This window comes from Gasterosteus aculeatus, chromosome 2 (assembly GCF_964276395.1).
Source record: "Gasterosteus aculeatus chromosome 2, fGasAcu3.hap1.1, whole genome shotgun sequence".
Lineage (NCBI taxonomy): Eukaryota > Metazoa > Chordata > Actinopteri > Perciformes > Gasterosteidae > Gasterosteus > Gasterosteus aculeatus.
Window position 1 is genome coordinate 5,022,356 of NC_135689.1, and position 20,595 is coordinate 5,042,950.

A 20,595-nucleotide genomic window follows, 5' to 3' on the forward strand; every position below is an offset into this window, starting at 1 on the left:
TGTCTGTGATAGGTGAACCACACCGTGCATTGCTCCACATTTCCACTAAAATTGGAAAGCACATAAGAGGGAGAAAAAATAAAATCAAGAAATAGTCCGTTGTTATAATTCTCACTATGTATAAACTCACCTTGCTGCTGTCACAGGTGATAAAAAAAATGTTTCACTTTGCCATCTTGAATTCACTTCTGCATTTATGTCGTCACCCCGGAAGTTCAATGATCCTAACAAACCTGCCTCGGCTTGGTCGACCCTCGCGTCTCTGTTTCCCTCCGTTTCCTGCGCCGACAGTCTGACCTCGTCCTCCCGCTCAGGTCGTCGCTCCTCTTTCAGTGCAACTGGCTGGACTCTCATCCGCCACCAGGGGGCAGCATCCAGCCGGGGAAGCCGGTGCTGTGGGCCCACCGGAGGGGGAGGGGGGACTTTCTTTCTATTACAAAATGTAAATTTAAGTTCAACATTTGCATTGCCCTCATCCTGCTCGACCGGTTTAGGTCTGCGTTTCACTGAGGCAAATACCATGCAAAATGTAAGTTTGCCGGGGGGGGAAAAAATTGCTTAAATGCCACGGTGATGAACCAGAATAGGAGACGGAATTTATTTTGTTACAAAAGCCCAGAGGCGAATGGGAAGCGAGTTACAGTCAGGAGAGGAGACGTGATGCGAGGGACCGGCAGGGCTTCCCGTGCAGGCAAAGAGGACGGAGACAGACGCACAATAGACCAGACAACACGTTGTTCTGGGTGTTGTTGTGGGGTGAGCAGTGGCCCTGATTACAAAGGACCCCCAGCTGAGGGAGCCCCCCCACCCAGAGTTCATAGACTACAATGTCCTTGTAATTCCTCAAGTGTGTACAAATATTTGATACTTGGGCTCAAATGGTTCCGTCTTTGAAGGATTATTTGATCGATAAACGACAATTGGTTGTTTTGGTCCGGCGTTATTATTTGTCCCCATGTGGGTTATTTATCCAAACTGAAATATGGTTTGGTGGAGACCTGTTGTACTCTAGTTCTGTTAAAACTTGCATGGCACTGTTTGTTGTAAAGATAAAGAAAAAAGAAAAAACAGGTGCACATTGTTTTTAACAACTGACAGTCGATCGTTTTTAAGGTCAAACTTGAGCTTGTTGTGTCTAAAAGTCGGAATAACCGTAACAATAAAATAAAACATACCCACTCTGTTGGCTTTGTTGGGAGCTAAACTTCGCCCAGTATTATGTTGCTGCTACATTCTCCCAAATTGGATTGGACTAAAGTGTGAATAAGGCCCAGAAATTCACCGGGTTACATTTGTGACGATGGATCAAGGCCCATATGTGCAATCACTTCTAACCTCGTCCTGCTTCCACACCCAGCTCTCCGCCGTCACAACACCGATACTTGAAGGCTGTAACGGTGTTAAAAAAACGGACAGCAAATGTCCGAGGTGTCCTCATGGTGTCCATGTGCCACGAGACATGCAGGACACGCGGTGGCGTCGCGGCCAACGGGGACACGTCATTGTTTGTGCAAACTTAATAAGCACCTGCCACCGGTACAAACACCGGCCGGCTGAGAGTGTGATTTGGGCGGACAGCAGCAGAGAGTAGCGTGATCCGTCCTCGTCTCCATCTTGTTGTGTTCGCGGGAGCCACAAAGCGCTTCCCGCATGCTGCTGTCAAAACAAGAGCCGGGGGTTACGAGGAAGAGGAGCGCGGTTGTTTCACGCTTACTGATGTCTGCTAATCAGTTTGGACCATTTGAAAGCTGACAAAGCAACAGGAATCTCACCCAGTAACAAATGACCAGAAGGGGAAATGAATCAGGGGTTTCACCTGATTCTTACCTTTGTTTCTCTTGGGGAATTGTAGATGTATAAAATATATAATTTGTGTAAGGTAGAATAATGATGCTTTAATTGTAATTGTTTGTGAAAAGTTAAAGCTGAAATTCTTACAAAGCTTAGTTATGCTACACAACATGTCCAAAACAGTTATTTATACCCTCCTTTTCACAACTTTTGGATACATGATATAGTTCTGGCAAACAATAATATATAAACAGGTCTAATTACATAGTTGTCTTGCACGCATCAGTCGTCGTGTTTTTTAATACAAATCGATGAAGAAATAGCAGACAGACAAAAAAGATTCTGTAGAAAATAAAAGGCCATGAAAATAAAAAGCAAGCTGTAATTTTAAAAGCACAAACATGCTCGTTGACTTTAGAGCTTGTATTGTAAAATGTGCCGCAGAAGCTTTTCTTTGCATGTGAGCGTCTTACATTCCGGTTAGAACAACAAACACTGGGTTAGATGTGCTCCATGAATACATTAAACATTGCCATTGATTATATAATTAAATTACTAATGAGGGGAATCCCTCTCTTTTGTTTATGAGAAGATTTTCTTCCAAGGAGGACAGATGGTTTTGGGGAATCTTAATGAGATACTTATTCATGTCTGATGTCAGAAATCTACAAGCGAAGGGGGCAGTTAGGGAGGGGGGGCAGTTTGGCAGGGGAAGCCTCTCTTCTGTGAGGACTAACAGTAGCAATTCTTACATTATCCAGGCATTTTATTGGGTAGACGCTGTCTGTCTGAGTGTGTATTATACGGTTTCTCAATATTTATTTGTGCAACAGAATGAAACGAGGTGTGGAGGACTTGTGTAAGGCCGCCGTGCCGGCTTCTTTGGAACATGCTCGGCCGGGTAAAGAATAAAGACAGTAATGAATATTTCAGAGGCAGCGTCCGAGCTGAAATGAATATCACGTGTGAAACACACACCGATAGTCTCAATAACAGGTATTCTGTGCGAAGATTTGCACACGTAAAGATGTTTGCAGACTGTGTAAATCCCCGAATCATGAAATATCAGTCAGAAGGCGGATATTTCAAATTGCTCAGAATATGTTGTCTGCACAACATGAGGCCAACAGAGGTATTTTTAACATTTTTTGGCTTTTGAACAACATCAAAACGTTCGTTGCAATGCGGAATGCTGATTTCAGTTCAACGTTGGTTCAACTCAGGTTCCCTCGGTTAAGTCCTTCTCAATATGACGGTGAGTTTTGTTGATTCGTCCTGCTGAAAACCGACCTCCGAGTCAAGAAGATGACATTGGTTAATTAGTCGCTCATTGTCAGTCTACAGTCGTGTCTCGCAGCTGGAGACGATGGTCAAACGCAATGTGGTAAAATAATAAAACGGTTACTGTTTCCTGGCCTTTGTCAGTTGACTAATGTTCTGAAAACATCCTTGTATACTTGCTCACGTTTTTAATCTCTCATTTCCTGTTTCATTGCCAGGGTTCAATGTATGTAGGGAAAAAGCCCTTGTGCAAATACGGCGCATCCAAGAAGACGAAAACAAACATAACAGACCTGTTCGCTGGCTTGTCAGGAACTCCCTTCAGTCTTATTTATAAAAAGACAGAAACATCATATAAAGAAAAGAAAACAACAACTTGAAAACTCTCACACTGTCATTTTCAGTATGAATCTCTAAAATATATAAACCTGGAAACATTACATGTATGTTATGTTTGTTCCAGCCGTGTTACCTTTACCCTGTGATTGTTACGTCTCACAGTTTATTTATCTGTCCCTCTTGAACAGTCTTTACTCCCTAAACAAGGAAATACGCCAAATGGCATTTTGTAGTAATAAGTTATAACCACATGTAATGTATTGTTTAGGCTCACTGTAGCTGCTGGTGTTGATATCATTTCATTGCGTCGGGTGTAATATGGGGACGTTGTAATCGCTTCCTAAGAGTAGCTGCTGTGACAGAAATAACTAATGAGAATCCAAGTAAGCAATAAACGGATGTTACATGATACAATAAGGGCTCAATAAATCGCATATTAATAACAATATGAGTGCAGACATCATGCCCCCCCCCCCCCTGTGCACACTGTCCACTTAGTGAGATAAGGTCAGAATAAACAGGGGACAAATGTTTTGCCTTAAACACTGTCATAAGACAAATTAAAACCATCAAATCCAATATGCGTGTGTGTGTGTGTGTGTGTGTGTGTGTGTGTGTGTGTGTGCGTGTGTGTGTGTGTGTTACAAAGGCTTCAGAGTGATTCAGGCCGACCGGCAGCTGCTGGTAAGAGGCGCAGGGAGGGAGGGAGAGAGGGAGGGAGGGAGGGACGCCGGGCTCGCTCTCGCATAATAGCCGGCGGGTGAAGGCGTGGTGAGTGTGGCTCAATGCGAGGCCGGCGTGTGCGCTACAGAGCCGCCGGGAGGATGAACGCGGACGGCGGCTGCACGGCGGCTCCCCTCGCTGGCAGAAGCGACCGGGGAGAATGCTGAGCGGGGCGGTGATCGGTGTGCACGGGCAAGCGGTACCTCATCAATACCTGCGCGGGACATAAGCAGATCGAAGGTGAGGCGGCGTCCGGCGTGATGGAGGAGAGTGCGAACCCCGCCTTAACGGGGCTGCGGGGAGACAAAGTAGACGGAGGCAGCGGGCGCGTGTGAGCATCAATGGAAACGTAACCGGCATGGGTTCGGCTCTCCTTCGGTTTCCTCGGTTATACGTGGAGGGCTGAGCTTTTTTTTTTAATTTTATTTGACACACGCTGCTCAGGTGGAAACCACCCATCCACAGGAGCTCCTGGTGGCACATTCATTGTTCTCCCTGCATAGTGGCCACTGGCCCCGAGGTGGGCTGTAGTCTCATTAGAAGATGCCCTGCACTATATTGTCTATACTGTTTGTAGTGGATATAAGATGATGTCGTTAGATGAAAAAAAAAGGGAGAGGTGAAGTGTAAACGCTATTAGATCTAGAGGCAGGCTGTATATTGCATTTATGGTAGAGAAAAGAAGTCCAAGGCATCGCCTCATTTTTATGGGAGGGTTTTTGTGCATAGTTATCATTTTCTATTGAGAAGTGTTTGTGATTTGTCGCTATGGTGACAACTGCTGATATGGGCCGAGCATTTAATAGTAATTCATTACAAGGACATTAGTTGTTATAGTTTTGGTTTAGGCCTCCACCTCCTCCTCCTCGCTACAATTCAAAATGTATTGTTCTGGGTATTTCTTTTTACTACAGCGGTAAAAACAAGGATGAGCCCTGCAGAGATTGACGCTGACCTGCTGAGCTATCTCAGAGTTGAAGGAAGTGGCCTGTGTGCGAGTGTGTGAGTGCGTTTTTAAAGCATCAGGCATCGTAAACAGGAATTGCCGCTGTGATGGTGACACACTTGCCGTGTGAAACTTTGTTGCTCTTATTTGTTGGAGAGGATGTCCTGTGCCATTTATCACGCCCGTCCACCTTTTGGGCCCAATTCCAGATTTCGACCTATTTTAAAGGGTCACCCAACTAACGCTTTGTGGTTACCTCTCGACAGGATCCAAACCCCAGCACACAATTGAATATATTTTCTCATGGCCGTCCTCAGTTGTCCTCACAGTTTGAGGGCCTAAAGAGGCAGGTGTTTGAAGTTGCAGAGAAATGTCTAAGCACTCGGTTGGCAACCGTTCACTTAAAAATCAAAGCCTGCCCAGACTTTCTGAGAAATGTGCTAAACACACAGAGGGGGAGATATCTATTTTTGGACAGGCGAGCAATCATCCTTCCGTGCTGTACGCCGAGCGAATGAACACGATGCATATGATAAGGCGAAAGGCAAGCAGCATCACTGAAGAACTTAATCTTACGCACGTCCGGCACTACTGAAAATCAACATGGATTAATCTGTCTTTAACATACATGTAACACTGCCGCTGCACAGGCCTCCCGTCAAGGTAAAGACAATGCATAGCGTCCATCATTTTCCTCCACGTACGTCTGTGGCTGAGTGCTCCGTCCCCCAGTACTGCAGAAAGTCACTGCAGTTTGCTGTAATGAAACTCCACCGTTTTGTCATATCAGGAGAGCCAGTGGGAATCGCTGTGAAGCCCGAAGCAACTGCAATTCTGCGCTGACATATTGGCGTTTGACACTTTTGGGGTTTACCCGAGTATCTGCACTGTTGGGTAGGATCAATAAAAGTGACTGATCCAAAGAACACGTAATTCGGATTGGGGGAAATATTTATCAACATGGAATTCTACGCAAAAGACATCCCAACAAATGAATAAATGTGAATAATGTTCCCCATATGATGAACACGTTTAACTCAGTTTGGAAACTCCAAAGAGCTTTTGCAGGCCGCCCTTCCATCTGAAGTGTAGACTTTGCACAGAGAATAATGACAACATATGGGAGCAGTCCCATGAATGTATAAGTCCATGGAAAAAACCCTGTAGCCTCTTGTCTTTGTCCATTTTGTTCAGGAAAATACTAACTTGAATGTTGAAAATCTGAATTCATAAGAATTTTGCTGATGGTAAAATCCTGATGGTATCCAACCATTTTCATTACTTTAAGGACATGCATTGTAAAGCTGGACATATTTACAAATGTATTATTATCAATAGAGTTATCAGAAAATTGCTTTACCGTATTAAACAGTATATTGTTATCAACATATGGCTTGACATATTGGGACACGAGATTTGGGCCTCATCGCCCCGCCCTTCTGAAGCTGACTAGGATATTTAGGCTTTTCCACTTGTAGCAATCTGTAACAATCTGACAGAATGTAAGCAGATTTGACCACTGCTGTCACCGTGGCCTCTAATAAAATATAGTCGTCTGATGACGCTTCTTGCAGTCGCAGCACAGCCACAGACATTGGGACGAAATTCATCACAATGTCCTACCGCTTTCGCAGACGTCCTTTTGAACTTGTACTGCGCGATGACATCATTCGCATGAATCACTCCTGGGCGATGCGACCCGCCCTTGCATCGCAAAGGTGTTGAGCTATCAAAAAAAAAAAAAAAAAAAGAAGATGTTTCTTCCCGATTTCTCCATAATATCCTGAGCCTCATTGTTCGTGATATTTCCCGCATATCACAAACTGCCCGGCTGGTTGTCGCTGGGAGATGATGCTACACGGATACCTTTTGACCGCTGATAACATGAGTCATGATGAGATATCAGATGAGGCTTCAGATAATCTTCATCCTTCAGCCCACAGCCTCTGAAATGCATCTTATTCTGTACTCGCTGATCTGAGCGGCTTTGGGCTTTAGTGGATTTTATTATTTCTTACATTGCCAACGCTCCTGCTAATTAAGCTTTCTGTCAGATTACTTTTGAAGAGAAAATACATTTTATTTTGATTTATTTTTAGCTTCTTATTTTTGTCCTAATAGACCAATGTCACTATAGTTACTTAAGTGTTGTACGGGTGTAAAAATCAAAGTCAAAATGGTTTGAGTTCTTAAACAACGACCATTTCTGGCTTTGTCGGATTGCAGTGGGTGTCTTCCAAAAAGCGTGTAAGCATAAATAGCACAGTGACTTGTGTGTGATATCAGCCTTCATCAATAATGCATGAAAACAGGAAACTGAGATAAGACAAGCTGCAGTCTGGACATGACATTTAAGCAGCGGGACGTATTAAACAGCCGGGTTACTCAGCAGGTAGAGAAATCCTCCTGTCTGCTCTTTGGACGAGTCTTGAGCTCGATACAACGTTAATTCTGGTCGTTTGCTCGATGTCAGAGGGCCTCGTATTTGCACATCTTACCAGGTCACGTCTCGTTGTGATGAACGCTGTTGTTCTTTTTTTTCTTTTCTCTGCTGTAGCACGCTGCAACAGTCTGTCTACATGCCAACCTCGGGCTGCAGACTGGAGCCAGCCACGCACCCTGCAGCGTCTCTGGAGAGACAAACACAAAGACTGACAGTTCTTTCATCTCTTCTTTTTTTTGTTTTTTTTTTCACATGGAGGTTCGGTGCTTGTCTTAACCCCACAGGACCCACGGCTGGCCTTTTATTCAGGTTGAATAGGTTGTGTTTGGTTGATTAAACAGCGCTGTCTGCTGTGCTTTGGGGAGTAAAAGTACATCAGGAGATGATTAGTGAATATTTAGATTTGTAGCAATCGTTTTTAAAGCTGCAATTAGTTAATTAGTTGATTAATCGATCAGCAAAAACAATGAATCAGGAACTTCAGGCCGCGTTTGAAGTTCAAGCTCATCCACTTTGAGAACTTTTCTTTTTCATATGTGAGTTTAAACTTGTTATCTTTGTTTTTTTATTTACAGTTGGACTGACTAAAGCGATTATTTGAAGATGTCAAGTTGTGTTTCCAGGATATTGTCACGACATCTGTGTTGTGACAGAGAAAGCGTTCGGTCAGCCGGGATCTTCGGCTTACTCAGTCAGATATAAATAGCAGCTCTAGTGGTGATCATGGCTGCAGATGATTAATAGTGTAGATTCCCTAAACTCACTGCTCTTCCTCACACTCACTTCATCTATATTGCATAAGTGCAAGTCCTCCCAGCTGCATTGGACTCTCGTCTGCTGAGCTAACAACTGCCTATGAAAATTCCTCAGCGGCTCATGCTTGTTTTAAGAGGCCATTTTCTCCACATCAATAACTTCACCACAGAGAAAAGTGCTAATTCCTGCACCATCTAGTGGCCAAAATATTTACTGTACACGCTATAGCGTCATGATGGGGCCTGTGTGACCCCATCAGTCATAAATAAATCAAAGCTGTAACCAGTGTAATAATGTCTCGAGCAGCCACACTCCAGATGAATTGTATTCATTGAATGTGCATTTTGATTTAGATTGTGAAAGAGAATTCAGGAGTGTGGCGAAGAGACAGACAACGTTGTTTGCAGGCTGTAATCGACAGAGTGCTCCTTAAAACATTACAGATGGTGTAATTAAAAGAAGTGACCGGGTGTGTCCCGTCCCCTTCAGGAAACATGGCATTCCATCGTTTGTTAGTGCAGCAGTGTGAGGAAAAGAATAGAGTCTATATAAAGTAAAGCCTTTGGGAGGTGTTTAGTACCTCCTTTATGAAATCACTCAGTCAAAGTACATGAAAAGGAGAAACCTGATATCCAGATTGAAATCTATTCAGCCACAGAAGCGCACACAAGTTAAATAAGCATCTACCATGTCTCGGTGAAGTCAGCAGACCACAAAGACTACTCCTGTTTTCCGCTGTTCACATTAAGAAGTCCAGCCGCAGACCGTGGACGGGATTCTGACCTGGCCTCCAGTCAGCTGCTGCTTTCTCATTAACTGGCTACACCGCGTGAGCCGTCTCTGCACGCAGCTACTTCAGCGCCGCTCAGTCAATAAACCCCGCAGGGAACAAGTTTGCCGGTTAATCCAGACCGTCCGTTGCTGCTCGCGGTCTCACGGTTCGGATCCGACGGGAGACTCTTGTTTCTCAGGGATGAGGTCTGGTCAGGGATGCATCCACACCTGCACCCTCCCCGGGGAGGTTTACCAGGTAACCGGTTAGGAGTCAGCCTCATTCTGTCAGCGGGGAAGGATGTTGAAACCGCCTGGAAAATATTTCAGATTATGTTTCAGTTTGTGAACCTGTTTTTTTACCAGCTACAGCGTTTGATTTATCGAGCATCCGGCGACCTCTGTGTGTCTTCTTCGAGCTGATTCTGTGATGAGAATCGTTGTTTGTGATCTAAAGAAATCCCCACTAACAAACAACATTTTCTGTTCACCGACTATTACAATTATTGTTGCATTGATGTCTGAACAGCTTCTTAATGTTGTTGCTGGTGGAGGTGAAAATTGTTGTAATTACTTTGTATATAGTTGGGTTTGTGAATCTGTAGAAACGCATTATATTGTATGTACTATTCATGTGTTTTATGGGAAAAATCTTACTTGCAACTAGCTGTCAAATACAAGTAGTAGAGTAAAAGTATATTTCCTCCTGGACTGTAGTGTAGTAGAAAGTAGTAGTACGAGTACTGGGTGTAATTCAATTATATTCATTCATTCCACCACTGGATATTTCTTAAATGTTGGAAAAACCGAGAGAATGAAATGGCAAAAGTTAAATGTGAACGGTTCAAAATGGTGCAAGGCCTTCCTTCGGTTGCTACGGCAACAAATCTTTGAAACAATGGTTTTATTGTGGACGACGTCGATCTATTTTTTTTTCCTCCCGACACTTGTACCAGCAAGGCGTTCGCTCGGTACGGATCTCTAAGACTCTTTAGATACTTCAGTGTTACAAGCCCTTATTACCCGGCCTTACGTGTGCTGTAGGTAACAGCTGTAAACAACATCCCCAAAGCACAACCCGTTGTCATTGCGCCTCGTCGCGATGAGCAGCTGGTTATCTGTGTCGCTAACTTTGCACTTCCTCTCTTCCTCTCCCTGCAGATGGCCGAGGGCAGACTGTGCCAAGTGCATCTGCTGGATGACAGGAAGCTGGAGCTGCTGGTTCAGGTGTGACTGCAGCCAATGTGAAGCTGCTGTAATCTATGTTACTATGAGAAGGAATCAATCAAATGACTACGGAACAAGCAATGAGTCCCTGAGTGTGTTGGCTGCTGAAGTGTCCTTGAGCACAGCGCCGTATAGTCACTTACTCCTGTTACCCTCCGCGCTGTAATTGATCTTTCAGCATTGCCTCTCTTCGGAGGGAAGTCAATTATTTATTTTAGGATCTGTGACCCGGTTAGCAGATATTTCACAACACGTGTTTGCCTAATGTGCCTGATCTGATGTCGACGACTAAATCCAAACCTTCTTCCGAAGCCAAAGCTGCTGTCCTACGAACTCCTGGACTTGGTTTCTTCCCACTTCAACCTCAAGGAGAAGGAGTTCTTTGGACTGGCGTTTTTTGATGAGCAGTATGTGAATTGAACATCTTCATCTTTTTACAGTGCTTTGAACTATTCCAGATGTCCACACATCAATGTTTGAAATATGCTGTTGAAAAATGCTTTGCTTCTGCAGCGGTCAGCGTAAGTGGCTGCAGACGGACCGCAGAGTTCTCGACCACGACTTTTTGAAGAAGTCCGGGCCCGTTGCCCTAAACTTCCTGGTCAGGTAAAACCTATAATACATAGTGGTCAGCTGTCAACAAAACGTCTCCTATCCTGACTGCTGTTTAACCTTTGAATGATTGTGTGTACACTTGCTTTTTATCCTCCACAGGTTTTATGTAGAAAACATTACACAGCTCAAGGACATCATCACCGTGGAGTTATTCTTCCTCAACGCAAAGTCTGCTGTCTACAACGTAAGTGGTTTTTTTCCTCCTGTTTTCGAAGCCGCGGAAAACGATCCGGCTGGTTGTTTTTGTTCTCATCGGCTCCCCGATGATTCACCGTCTCTGGACCGCCTGCAGCTCGGCAGACAATGGCCGCAGGGAACATTTCTTCCCACTCTGCTGGCTGGAATGTAAAGTAAACTGAAGATAAGGGTACATCCAGAGACTAAGCAGAGGTTATTGGTGTGTGTGTGTGTGTGTGTGTGTGTGGGAGGGACAGATGTTCTGCTCCACGTGGACACATTTTCTACATAGTGCTCATTTACTTCTTATATTGATCTTTTTTTCTCTCTTATATTGATCTTTTTTTTTGGTCCCTCAGGGGTTCATCGAAGTGGAAAGTGAGAATGTCTTCAAATTAGCTGCAAATGCTCTGCAGGTTAGTCCTTTTTAATCCGCCCATGCGCACAGAACATGAACAGAACCGCATCTCAAATCCCTTTAAAGTATGTCATCTCATAACATGTTTTAATTTTTTTTTTTTTTTATCACCAGGCAGCGAAGGGAGACTACACAAGGTAAGTGCATTCCATCGGCTGGGTTAGAGGTATTTAAACAGCAGCACGAGACGTTAATGGTGAGCTTTAAGCAGAGGCCCTCGGAAGGTCAGAAGAAAAATCTATGGCAGCGTTATGTGAGGTTTACCACGGAGTGCCGCGGAGCTGCCGCCATGCAACTAATGAGTCTCACAGTGCTGATGGATGCCAAGTATTGCAGAGCAGAGACACCTTAGACAGCAACTCTTCTCTTGCTTATGATGTTATGCAAAGGGGATACTGCCGGGCTTTGTGCAGGTCGCCACCTGGCTTTGACCAGCTGATGAAGTAAGACGGTTTGGGAATACTGACGTCTTTGTTCAAGTCTTTTTCTTTTTACGATGCCTGCCGGGGTTGTGACAATCAGTCTGGACACTGAGGTCAGGTGTTTCTTTTGTGATTTTAGGGGCATTTAAGTAACTTCGGGAGTACAATCTGAATGAAAATATCCATTATTTTCAACACAATGCGCATAGTATCAAACAGTACAAGTGGTCCTTCTGCCGAATGGGCCTTTTAATGCAGCTGTTTGAGGGAGAGCTGATTTGAACTACTCAGTTACTCTGAGCAAAAATAAACTCACCTCTGCTGTCAGAAAAAAGTACTTGAGGGAAAGTGTCCACTTTTCTTTTCAAATGTTGTTCAATAAAACTATAAAGTTGAGGAACCTTTGAAACATGAAAGTACTTCAAAATTGTACTTAGAGACGACAATTACTTTGCTTGACCACTGATGCTTAACGTACTTAACAAAATAATAGAACCACACAGTTGGCAGTTAAGTGGAGACGGTTTGTTGTTTCTGTTTCAGTGATGAAAACACAAGAGCCGACTTGAAGAAACTACCAACTCTTCCTACCAAAGTGCTCAAGGAACACCCATCATTTGCATACTGGTACGCTTAATGCGAAGCTTTTTTTCTTAGATACTGCTGACACAAATGCCTCAAAAATACAATATTCAACCCTTTTATTGCGTTTGTGAATGCAGGTAAAACACATCTCTACAGAGTGGTTTGATCTGATGCTGTACGATTCAGTTTAAAGCATAAAAAGGTGTCTTCTTTGTTTGACATGGCAGCGAGGACCGAGTGATTGAACACTACAAACAGCTGAAAGGAGTCTCTCGAGGACAAGCTATCGTGCAGTAAGTATTGAAGTAAACGGTTCAACACTTGTGATTAGCCGATGAATGCTATTAAGCTACAGTTCCATTAATCTTCCTCTCACCTCTATTAGCCCTGCACCTCCCCCCCCCGTCTCTCTCTCTCTCTCTGGCACTCCTTCTCTCATCTTCTAAAAGAAATCAATAGCTCCTCCTCAGTCGCCGGGGTTGAATTTCTATCTTTTCACATTTCCAAGGTAAACCAAACGCAGATGTAACCAAATGCCACGTTTTTAATAAAAACCTTCGTCCTGTTCTAGGTATTTGACGTTGGTGGAATCTTTGCCCACGTACGGCGTGCATTATTACGAAGTGAAGGTGGGTCTTCTGCTGTGACCGATGGAAAATGCCGAAAAGTGCCTGAAACTGAGGCCACCACCAGTTGACCAGCTGTGTTCTGACCTCACAGGATAAACAAGGGATCCCGTGGTGGCTCGGAATCAGCTACAAGGGCATCGGCCAGTACGACCTGCAGGATAAATTAAAACCTCGAAAGGTAACCCCCGCCCCCCCTCCCTTTCCCCCGTCTAAAATGGCCGCTGCTATTTCTCTGCTTCGCTGATCCGACTGTGAACTTGATACCACAGGGGTTGCCGGTGTTGCACATAGCGGCGGTGATTCACCGGCTCACATTCGTGCATCATCTGTTCTACTCCAACAAAGGCTGGGCTTCAGCTGCTGCAGCAGACTGGGCCAGACTTGTCAAATTGGAGCAGAATCTCAGTCTCCAGGGTAGCGTTTAGTGACCAATCATCATGTACATATGAAACAAACCTGCTTTTCTTGTTTCATGAGTGCCATTCTACTGCGTGATTTAATGGGAGGAGGGGGGGGGGGACATCTACCATTTTACATTTACCATGTAGAGACTTAGATATACAAAGAGGAGTTCAGACCAATTCACACTCATTTACGGGCACCGCTCTTCTTCTGTTCTCTTCCCTGGTAATCGCTCAACGTGGTGCAACACATCTCGGCCCAAAATTGTGCAAGCGGCCGGCCCTGTTCAGGCAGCGGTGTGCTGCTGGAGCGGAGAGGGAGTGGGCTGGTGATGTCAAAGTTAAAGGGGCTGGATTTGGGGGCGTAATAACGCATGTTATAAGAATACCTGAGGAGACAAGTCAGGAGCTGACAGGAGGAGGAACAAAGTATGTGTTTGTTATGAGAGCAGAGTCAGGGAGGATTTACTAACTTGTGGAGGACCTGTGAAGATCGAGTGTACCGGTAAGACCCGATACTGCACTTCTTTGTCTGGTTGGACGTACAGCTGTACAAGACTGGGCTTTCATTCTTGCACATTATGTTTACATCTTACATTACTTCAATCCATGAAATCGTGTAATTATTTTGATGTAAAAATGGGTGGAAAATTGGAAATTTACATTGTTATGTTAGGAACGTACCAGCATTATGATCCATAACGGTGAGCTGTCTCATCTGCATCTTGTCCAGACACACAGTGATTCACTGACCCAAATAGACTGTTCATACCTGGCTGTGGTCAGTGAGCACCTGGGTGATACGAGGACGGCGGTGGAAAGTGTTGCGATGAGTCTTTGTGTAATGTCCCCTTGTGGCATTCTAAGCCTTCCAACACCTGCATTATTGCAGATTTTGCACGCCGGGCGGTGCAGACTTTAATGACAGTTCATGTTGCTGTCTGGCTTTTCGTAATGACAGGTTAACCAAAATAACTCTGCTAATGTTTTTTTTCTTTTCTAATAGTGATGTCAGTCATGGCAGCATTATTACAGATGGTTGAAATGAACATGGACGAAAGGGACACATTTTGAAGCACTTATTGCTGTTTGTGGATAACAGAATATCTATTTCCCTTATTTCTACAACAGCTTTACCAGTGGAAGCAGCTGGAAAACTTGTACTTCCGCGAGAAGAAATTTGCCGTAGAGGTTAACGATCCACACAGGTGAGAAGCAAGAGACCTTTCTTTGTAAACTGGACACAAGTCGATTCATTTGTTTTGTGTCAATTTTCCTGCTGCTCACAGATTCTTAAGCCCTGTTATGCACTTATCCCAAGAGTTTGTTTATATCACTAATATTTCTATTTAAATTGTGATTAAGTAAATCCAGACCAATGATTTATTTGGGTTTCTTTTATCTCGCAACAGGAGAGCAGTCACCAAAAGGACTTTTGGGCAGACTGGCCTACTCATCCACACGTGGTATGCCAGCCATTCTTTAATCAAAACCATTTGGGTCATGGCCATCAGCCAGCACCAGTTCTACTTGGACAGGAAGCAGACCAAAGTAAGTGTCAGACCAAGCTACATCCTTTTTAATACTTTCCTTTGGTAACGTCCACTGATCTTTTGGTGTACATTATTTCTTGTGTATTTGTTTTAGACTAAATTAGGAACAGCAAGAAGTGTGGACGAAATTGCCATGGACCTCACGGAGCACGGAGGAGCAAAGATAAACAGATTGGGAGATGCAGGCCTGAAGAATAACTTAATAACAGCCAGCAATGGGAGTCTGGTGTCCACAGGTTGGTTATAATTATGTCAGTTCATGAAGCTTGAGTTTTCATTTCAGATCACATTAACGCTCACAGATTTCTCCGAGCGTGCCAGGAAGGATAAAAGCTCTGCGGCGGAACGCCAGCTCACAGTGTGCTGTTTTTAGATGCTTGCTGCATGTTGGCATGAATAGTAAAACTTCTCTCGAACAGGTTCGGCCGACTCTGAAATAAGTGAAGAACAGAAGAAAGAGAAACTCTCTGAACTGAGAAAAAAAGAGATTGAGCTCCAAGATATTTTGGCCAAGAAAACAAAAGAACTGAAGAAGATCTGCTTGAGAGAGGCGGTGAGAAAATATTTTTAATTACACTTCCTGTGGACTGGTACTATGTCTTGCATTGTATTTTTTTTTTCTCCAAACATTGAGTCAGCGGTAACTTCCATTATTAAGATGGATGTTTTGTTTTGTGTTTTCAGGAGCTGACCGGCAAGCTGCCAAAAGAGTATCCCCTCTCTTCAGGTGAAAGACCGCCGCAAGTCAGACGGCGCGTTGGCACCACGTTCAAGTTGGACGACCTCTTCCCTTACAACGAGGTCTGTGTTTAACTCTTGTACCATGCACTTTAAAGTTCACATGTTTTTCACAAACGCCACAAAAACCTACTTCTCTCTACTAACGGGTGTATTCCAGACCTGATGTATCTGATTCCTTTGTGCCCCACCAGCTTCATTGTTTTCCAATAGCCATTAAACCAGCATCCTGGATGTTGAGCTGTTAGTTAGGGATCGTTTATCTTAAACTACAAAGTTAAAAAAAAATGATCCGGTGGAAAAACCCAGACAGATTTGGACGGGCAGAGAAGAGACCGAGAGCCAGTCCCACATCGGCCTGCGGTGACTCAAATACTGGCTGGTGCACCAATCTGCAGCTGAAGATAGTTCCCAACAAATCCACAAGGCTATTTTTGACAGACACTGTGCATACGGGTATATTACCGAATCAAATGAAGGGAAAACACTTGATTATAGATCAATAAGATAATATCTGGGGATGGTGCTACTTGTGTTTTGCTGCAGGATCCCTTCTTGAGAAACCTGGAGAGCAGATTTGCCCTGCAAAAAAAGATTGTGGAGGCGGCAAAAAAGCTCGCGAATGAGGCAGAGCTGTGCAAAACTGTCAAGAAGAAGAGGAGGCGGAACTGTTTGGATGCCATGCAGAAACTCCAGCAGATAGAGGACGAGATGAACCAGTACCGGATCAAGAAGGGGAAAAAACCCACACAGCGGGCCTCAGTGATCATTGCCGGTATGATGCATGTCAATCTCTGTTACTGGGTTACCGTTTAGATATATCTCATATATTGCAATAAACCAGAGTTATTTTTTTTCTTTTGTTCAGATGAGCTTGTCCGTTCAGACTGCAGCTCTTTGTCAAGTCTCCCGCTGGATGACGGTGAGTCAGTGCATTGAATTCAACTGACACTGAATCATCATAACATCTTTTGAAAGAGCAAGCGTCATTTTTTTGTTCCTATGGGTTTCCTTTGTGTTTAGATGACTCAGACGGGGTCAGTCAGCGGCCGCGGTCACGATCGGTGCAAGGCTCCCCTCAGCTGAGTCCCATGCGCTCGCCGGGAGCAGAATACGAGGCGGAGAGACAAGGACCCCCGAGGGACGATCACCAGAACAAGAACCACAGCAGGTTTGAAAACACATCTCCTTCATCCGTCTAGTTTGAGGTGTGAATTATTTTCACAGCTCTTGATTTATTTGAAAAAATGATGTAATAATTTGGCGGTCATGCATGCTCATTCCTTTCCTTTCATCCCCTCATTTTTTATATTTTCCTTCATCCACTCAACACCCTTTTAGATTAGCGTTTGAAGGCCAGGATGCTTCCCACTATTGCCACAGCCCGAGAGAGGTCTCCTCCACCCACAGTAGTCCCTATAAAACCCTTCCCAGACCTGCCAGGGATCCACGCAGCATGCCTCCCACCCCGGTTATGACCCGCAACGCCTACAGCAGCAGTCAGCTCAGGTGAGATGTGCTGCATGGCCAACAACGCACCTTCTTCACCTTAACCCAATCTGCTCGGCTACCTTCACATCGCTTTTAGAAGGCAGTTTACAGTTGAGTTGTGCCCCTTCTGCAGGTCGGAGGGGTCTCCTCACGGCTTCAGGCACCGCAGCGGAAGCCTGGAGGCGCAGCCTCGCCCGAGGAAGGACGCCGACTCGGAGAAGCCCGTCTTTGTCCTGTCACCGGCCCACCGCAGCAACAGCACGGAGGTGTTAGAGGACTGCTCCTCCTACACCAGCCAGTCCAGTCTCGACTACTGCGGGGCGGCCCACTCCCACTACGGCACGCTGGACTCCAGGACCTCAACCATGCATCGTCTCCACAGGAAGGTGGAGGTGTACGGGAACACCGGGAGTATGCCCAACTTGGTCCAGCACCATTCTGGTTGCAGTTATTCGTGTGAGAACTCAGCACACTACACGCCCAGTGCCTACTACGTCACCGGCTACCCCTGCCCGGACATGGAGCCTTACGCTAACGGTGCCTACGGGTATGAGAATGACGTAGAGGGCCACTACAACGTCAACCCTTCCTACCAAATAAATGGGTATCACGGACATGACAGATTCAGGAATTACAGCAGCGAGCGGGCAGACAGTCTTTCCCAAAATCCATACGCGACGATGAGGCCTCCGCGGACCAGGGAGGGGCCCAGAAACGAGCTGCTGGCCAAGAACATGCAGAAGGCCCTGGTGGCGGAGCACCTGAAGGGCTGGTACCACCGCAGCAGGGGCCACAGGGAGGGAGGCAGGGGGATGCTGGCTGGATACGACTTCGACAGCGGCTCTCAGCTCAGTCTGGGCTACCAGACCATGCCAGCGGCGTTCAGCCACTCCAGCAGAACCACGTCCTTTTCCTCAGGTGAGTCGATGCCCATGAGCAGTTTTAAATAGGAAAAATATTCAACAAGGAAATTGACCATTTATGGCTAATAGTATTGGATTTGGCAATTGCATTAAATTGCATTTGCATTTAGAGAAGGGGATTGAAAGAAATTTTAGGGGAAAAACAATTTTATGAAAGTGTCTAGGTCCAACACACAATTGTGAGGTTTCAATGTAAAGTGGCAGAAAACACACTATAAAAACACATTGCCATCATGCGAAGGGCACCTGTCTGTTTTGCAGTAGTGACGCTAATCTCCAAGTGCGAGTGTTTTCAACAACACGCCAACAACAGCCGCGTGTTTGTGTCCCGGTTGCAGTGTCCTCGGTGGAGAGCGCCGGGAACTGGCGCAACCAGCTGGCGGTCGGCCTGACCGAGTACGACGCGCCCGACGCGGCGCACTGCACGCACCCCGGAGCGCCTGCCTCTCCCTGCAACCGCAGTCCCTCACACACCAGGTGAGTGCTGCGCTTCACTAAATCATCCCCCTGAGCTGCGGGATGCGAGAGGAAGTGAGTCAACCACAGACGCTTTTCTCTCCGTCTCATTGTAAGTGGAACGTTAGATTAGAACGCTGGTGGATGATTAACTCCTCATCGATGCCGTAGGGCGTGTACGGATATCAGTGCCACTCATGTTTCCTGTACAGGCTTCCCCTGGATAATAACTTTGTATTTCCCTGCTAAGAGGTTTTTACCTATTGTGACTTGAATAACCTAACCGCCTGGACCGCATCTCTTTCCTCCTTTATTGCTTGACTTAATTACTTGACCAATGCTTATGTATGCAGGTCTCCTCCAGAAAGCAAAGTCTCTGACATAATGCCTAAACAATCTGAGTCAGTTGCGGCGGTTGGCTCTCGGGCCGCTAGTGCAGACGAACCATCAGACAACCGCTCTAGCACTTAAGGGTGAGAGCGAACGCAGCGCGCTGCTTTGTGTCGTGTTGCCACTCATCTCCATTTTGACGTCCGTCTTCTTCATTCGTGCGTGTGATGAGTGCAGCTTATCCAAGATTCGTCACTTTCATATTGTGATCTGCCGAGGAGTTCTCTCACTTGTGTGTTTGCGGCAAACCATTTCAGTCACTGTGTTGGTGATTTTGCAGCTGAGCGACAAAACAACCGTTGAAAAGAAAGCAACAAGACTCGAATCTATAACGTCCTACGTTGTAGCTGCTTGCATGTTAAAGAAAAAAGAAAAGAAGTTTCTATTCACTCCTCAGAGCAGAAGTCACGCTGCATGCCTTTTCACTGTACTGCATTTCCATTTTCCAACTCCCTGGTGATTTTTCCACAAAGTTCAAGCATTCTTAGTTTTCACCGCAATCGAGCAGGAATACATTTGACGTATACTTTTCCTCCTGCCTGCGCAGTTTTCACCTGGATGGAAGCTACATGAGTATCCACTGAAGAGTGAACACAAGTACAGCCAGCAGCACATGGAGACACAGGCTGGACACAAACTGCTGTTGCTTTCTTGGGCGATGTTCTGGTTTTGGTGGCGTCTACGTGTCCTCATGTTTAAGTAACCTCTGAACACAGCGATGGCACTCTTCAATGACTTTCCCATGTGCCTTGGATTGGATGAATTTTACAGGCAGATGAGAATGTGTCGAGGAACTTCTAGATGTTGCACAACCACACTGGGCTCGAACCCTATTGTGTTTTAAAGATGGGGGGAAAAAAAGAGGCAACGTGATTTTACTGAAATACAACTCTGTGTATTTTAACGGGAACTATCTTCTGCCTTATAAAAAAAACAGTAGGTTATAGATTAAAATGATTTTCACCACATTCATCTCAGTAAAGTATGATCAAAAATAGAGTTAAAAACATCCACATAGAAGACCAAGCTTGAACAAAATGAAATTAACTCATCATTCATTAGAGCAGACTATTTGATGAATTTCCATTTCTTTCTTTTGTTAAACCTTCAATCAGAATGTATTATGTCAATATTGTTTATAGAACCATTTGTCTTTGTTGGTGGCGTAATGTGTTTTAAAAAAATGCATGGTGAGAATATCTTTTTTTTTTTTAATCTAAGAACTTCTTTTTATACTAACAGAAGACCACTGCCGTGAAAACCATAACATTCATGTCCTGTAGTTTGTTTTCTCACATATTGTACAGTCAGTGTGTAGTTCTATGTTGTTAGACGTTGTCATCAAATATTTTCCACTGGGAACAAAGATGTGAATAAATGAAAACGTGTGACACATAAACGGCTGTGATCACTTTCTGTGCAGCTGGTAAACAACCAGTCCGGGTTTTGTTATTGAGTTAAAGGAGTAGTTCAACTTTTGGAAATCTGTATTTCATTCTGGAATAATCTGATCGACAAAA

At 44.8% G+C, this 20,595-nt stretch overlaps 1 protein-coding gene across 4 annotated transcripts; it reads left to right on the forward strand.

The window, feature by feature from the left end:
- The first annotated feature begins 4,143 nt into the window (after positions 1 to 4,143).
- Positions 4,144 to 20,474, forward strand: frmd4bb (FERM domain containing 4Bb). 4 transcript variants are annotated; one of them, XM_040192691.2, is made up of 24 exons: positions 4,144 to 4,374; positions 10,212 to 10,277; positions 10,590 to 10,684; positions 10,791 to 10,883; positions 10,992 to 11,076; positions 11,429 to 11,485; positions 11,602 to 11,624; positions 12,453 to 12,536; positions 12,722 to 12,787; positions 13,066 to 13,123; positions 13,215 to 13,301; positions 14,656 to 14,732; positions 14,937 to 15,075; positions 15,172 to 15,313; positions 15,497 to 15,630; positions 15,762 to 15,878; positions 16,362 to 16,590; positions 16,684 to 16,737; positions 16,839 to 16,986; positions 17,157 to 17,324; positions 17,440 to 18,224; positions 18,568 to 18,706; positions 19,039 to 19,158; positions 19,623 to 20,474. In XM_040192691.2, the coding sequence occupies exons 2-23, from the start codon at positions 10,212 to 10,214 to the stop codon at positions 19,154 to 19,156; spliced, it is 2,964 nt and encodes a 987-aa protein (XP_040048625.1). In that variant the 5' UTR covers positions 4,144 to 4,374; the 3' UTR covers positions 19,157 to 19,158; positions 19,623 to 20,474. The 4 variants fall into 4 exon arrangements, with proteins under 4 accessions (XP_040048625.1, XP_040048626.1, XP_077943511.1 ...); XM_078087385.1 differs by lacking the exon at positions 4,144 to 4,374 and adding an exon at positions 9,188 to 9,309; XM_040192692.2 differs by lacking the exon at positions 19,039 to 19,158.
- Positions 20,475 to 20,595: the final 121 nt, after the last annotated feature.